Raw genomic sequence first — 4,878 nt, forward strand, 5'->3', positions numbered from 1 at the left:
CTTATTCAACTTTAATATGATTAATAAACTTGAATCTACTAAAAAGACGAGTTCCATTTTTAAAAAATGTTTATTATTATTTATAATTCTAATAAACTACACAACTAGCTAGATTTTTGTAAGAAGCCTACTAAACTTGAAGGCTACGCATGTGTAGTGTATGTATGTGTCCTGTTCGTTTGTTGATAAGGGTCAGTAGTGAAGGTTTTCAGTATATTTGAGTATTATAGATGATATAAGATGTATGTATGTGTGTGTGTATATATATATATATATATATATATACACATATATATACGGTTGGTTGATGGTTACATAATGCATATTACATAATCACCACTCATTGTCAGATCTTCAGAATTGTGTAATTATTAAACATAATATTGTCGAAGTTAAAACGTGGCACTAATCACCATCGTGATATCTACTGGCACCAGTACTATGCTTAATAATTACATGCCTCTGATGATTTGATAAAGTGAAGATTGTGTAATTTGTATTATGTAACCAATAATCACTTTATGTTAAGGAAACGTACGTAAGGTCATTAAGCAAATGTTTTATACGCTATTTCTCATGTTTCTTTCTTTACCTCTAAGTCTACTCTGAGTATATCTAACCCAGATTTAATAACAAAAGATGAAATAACAGTACGTGAACTGAAGTACATACGGATTTCTTAACACTCATTTGTCAAGCACGTTAAGGTTTAAATTGAACAGTGCGAATCTATGTGTATGTGTGTATTTTGTAACGTAATAGAATTACCAAAACTATTTTAGATAATTACTCTCCAATACAAACATTATACAGCGATAATAATTCTTGAGAATCCAACAGACTTGATCTTAACCTAGCTTTTCTGTGTACCTGTCACTACCTCTATATCAATTTTATACTTTCTCATAAATCCTGTGATTCCTCGTAATTTATCACGAATCACCGTTGTGTGATAAAAGCTGCTAGAGCCTGAAGTATGTATGTGTGTGTATGTGCGTGCATGTGTGTGCATGTGTGTGAGTATATGTGTGTGCGTGCGTGTGTGACATTATCATAAAAATACACATTTTATTATATTTTAATCTAAATGTTGTTTTCATTGTTAATTTTAAACGCTGTCTTTGCTCAAAGTCGACAGCTCTGTATCTGAAGCTTTCATTCACCGTGATCTCTTCCACTCCTACTTCCTGTTTCCATCAATAAATTTTAATTTTTTGTTACTTCTGCCCGCCAGAGCAGTTATAATTTTAAAGGTATGAAGGAAAAATTCTTCACACATAGCAACGAGAACAAATCAGAGTGCTTTCAACTTTCGCTCTTATATCAATTTTGGGTTTTCTTGTGTTTCAAAGTTATTGTGTATTTTAAAGTTATTTCCTTATTTATTAAAGTGCTTTCTTTAAAATTTAAAGAAAGGGTCATAGACAGACAGACAGACAGACAGATAGATAGACAGACAGACAGACAGACAGACAGATAGATAGATAGATAGATAGATAGATAGATAGATAGATAGATAGATAGATAGATAGATAGATAGATAGATAGATAGATAGATCTAAAATTTAAATTGCACTACAAATTATCCATATTTAGAACTCCATTTGGTGTATGTGTGTGGTGCATTTAATAGTTTTTACACATTTATAAGAAGAATCAGAATTTATAAAACGGCGAGTTTACTTTCGAAGATTTTTACTATATGTTAAAAATATTTCATTCAAATCTTTCCGATAATAATTGCTGTACCAACATTGTCATGAAAGTGAAAGTTATATTAGCGGGCAGAAATGGCAAAAAAGAATTGATCTAAGTTTAATAACGGTGGCAGAAAGTAGTTGTGGTGATGACAGCACTGACTGAAATCTGCAGAGAGTGGGTTGTGAGCAAAGATGATGCTTCAAATTAATAAATGGAAGCGTTTTTACTGAAATATATTAAAATTTGAATTTTTAAGATTTTTCTATTGTTTAACATTGACTTGTTAGGAGCTTTTGTCTCATATACAGGTATACTTACATAACGATCACTATGTGTTGGATTCCAGATAAAGATGTCTTATGTGTTTATTCTTTTGATATTATTCCTTCAGAAATCATTATGATAAAGGTCGAAGATAAATTTAAAGAATGTTTCAGAGATTAGCTATCAACAAGACATTAGGAAATCTGATTCGTATTGTTTTATTTCCTTCTCCAGGAAACCGTTGTGGTAGAACTTGAAGAACAGAGCCGAAGAATTAAAGAAGAAGCAATAAAATGTAACGCTGAATTGAAGAATTCAACAGATCGAAGTGAAGAATTTCTGAATGGAAGTAAGAACAGTATTATTATACCTATTTCGGTTTGCTGCACGCCAATAAATGTTCTGTTGTTATTCTTTGTAGGGAGAACTGATAATGCTATAATCATTATTAGTAGAATAATGCTAAGCATTTTCTTCACAACTTCATATTTTTCTCATATGCGATTTTATAAAAGGTAATTTTGATTAATACTACACTACTTCAAGGCGGTGAGCTGGTAGAAACGTTAGCACGCCGGGCGAAATGCTTAGCGGTATTTCGTCCGCCGTTACGTTCTAAGTTCAAATTCCGCCGTGGTTGACTTTGCCGTTCATCCTTTCGGGATCGATAAATTAAGTACCAGTTACGCACTGAGGTCGATCTAATCGACTTAATCCCTTTGGCTGTCCTTGTTTGTCCTCTCTATGTTTAGCCCCTTGTGGGTAATAATGAAATAAGAAATTTTAGCGCAGCGAGTGAAGTATTTAACGACATTTTGTCCGCCTTTAGGTTCTGAGTTCAAATCCCGCCGAGGTTGATTTTTCCTTTCATTTTTTCGGGGTCGATAAAATAAATGCCAATCGAGCACTAGGGTCGGCGTAGTCGATTTACCCTTTCTAAAATTGCTGGCCTCGTGCCAAAAATAAAATCATTATTTGATTTGTTGTATCTGTTGTCTCCTTGATATGTCTATTGAATGTCCCTTTGCGCTGTTGAAGGTGACTTAATCAAAATGAAGCATTGGAGCATGATCCCATGATCTTTGTTCATAGAGGCAATGTAGGTTTGGGAACGCTTGTATGCAGGAGGTTCAAAAAGTGTGAAGGGTGGTATCGTCTGCATAAGCTTGAAGCTCGTCCAAATAACGACATGAGTTTGTGTTCCACGAACTAAGTCGTTAATGTTATTGATAAATTCCAATATATGGCTACTAATTAGCATCCCCTTAAAGTGTGACATGTTATGCCCCGTAAAGAAACCTAAATATTCCGAAAACTGGGTGTAGAGTATTGTTAATCAGAAGTAATCTCTCCAGGTTAATGTTCACACATTTTCAATTCCAGATTTAAAACTATTTCAATCCGTTTAAATCTTTGGTGTCATTGAGAAAAGCACACAATATCTCACTGATTCATTTTAATTCTGCTTCCAACGCCATATAGAAACCCTCGCTAATGTTTAAAACACAGATGTTATTTATACAATCATACTTCATAAACAAATGAATTTCTTTTGACAACTAATCCCTGAAAATTTCTTTAATATTTACAATTCAGTCCTAAACAGAAAGATTTATGTAGTCAATATCTTAAGTCTTTTTCCTATATCAAAAATAAATAATGTAATAGAAGTTTCGCCATCTTTAGAATTTTCAATGCGAACTGTTATGAGTGGCTTTCTGTAAATACAGGAGTGGAAAACAATCGATTGAATCAGCTCCCAGTATATTATTTGTTCCTTTTGTTGAACACGAGCGGGTAAAATGCGGACGAAATCCTTAGCGGTATTTCGTCTGCTGCTACATACTGAGTTCAAACTCCGCCGAAGTCAATTTTGCCTGTCATCCTTTCAGGGTCGATACATTAAGTACCAGTCAAGTACAAGGGTCGATGTGATCGATTGTCCCCTCCCCACAAAAATCCAGGCCTTATACCTATAGTAAAAAGGATTATTATTATTATTATTGTTGTTGTTGCTGCTGTTGTTCTTATAGATAAATAAATATGCATGCATATAAGTATTACGTACATGTGTATATTCATGTGTGTTTGTGAATGCGTATGCCTATGTGCCTGCATACGAATGTATCTTTCCCTGGTGTATATCGGTGAATAATACAAACATCGGCAAAAAAAAACCGAAAGACCAGAGCTTTTCACACGAAGTCCTTTGCTACATTTGTTTAGCAACAAGATACAGACTCCTTGTTTTCGCTCCAGCCATCAGAAATGCACGGAACCGGTTAGAAAATTGTAATAAATGATGCAATAGTTCACCACTTGCTATATAAAATAACTGAGTGATATATATTCCTCAACTTACTTTGTCTACTGCTCTTACAATCCGGCAATCATCCGACATTTTTCAAAAGTATTTCCCCAATAGTATATCTTTTTGTTATAAAATAGAAACTTATTAACGCAATGCTAAAAGAAAAATCAAATGACACCAGAACGGCGTATAATATACGTTACACAAAGTAGCAATAAAATCTAACTGAAAATCGAACGACTATTAGTCTATAACTATCGTTTAATAAAACTGAACATTTTGTATATTTTTAAAGTTTGTAAAAATCTGATTATACAGAAGTTCGTCCAAGTTTATGCTGTTGTTTTGGTTGCTGTTTATTGCACTGAAGTAATCAGGAGACGACATAAAATCGATGAACATTGAAAATGTTTTATTTACGAAGACTTTATGAAGACGTCTTGTTTCACGAATAATTGACTGACTATCTTTGACTTGTTCGTCACACAGATTGAAAATAACTCTACACACACACAGACACACACACATGTGAAAGACAAACATAGCCTTATATAAATGTGTGCGTACATATATGTAAATATGTGTGAGTGTGTAATATATAT

General features: G+C 33.4%; 1 protein-coding gene across 1 annotated transcript in view; it reads left to right on the plus strand.

Annotated features, from left to right (window-relative positions):
* Positions 1-4,878, plus strand: part of LOC106868068 (secretin receptor) — a 725,176-nt gene that overhangs the window by 556,442 nt on the left and 163,856 nt on the right. Inside the window, exon 4 of the mRNA XM_052969589.1 lies at positions 2,200-2,314. Coding sequence (XP_052825549.1) covers positions 2,200-2,314 — 115 coding nt within the window. The remainder of the gene's footprint in view (positions 1-2,199; positions 2,315-4,878) is intronic.

The sequence above is a fragment of the Octopus bimaculoides genome, chromosome 1 (assembly GCF_001194135.2).
Source record: "Octopus bimaculoides isolate UCB-OBI-ISO-001 chromosome 1, ASM119413v2, whole genome shotgun sequence".
NCBI classification, from domain to species: domain Eukaryota; kingdom Metazoa; phylum Mollusca; class Cephalopoda; order Octopoda; family Octopodidae; genus Octopus; species Octopus bimaculoides.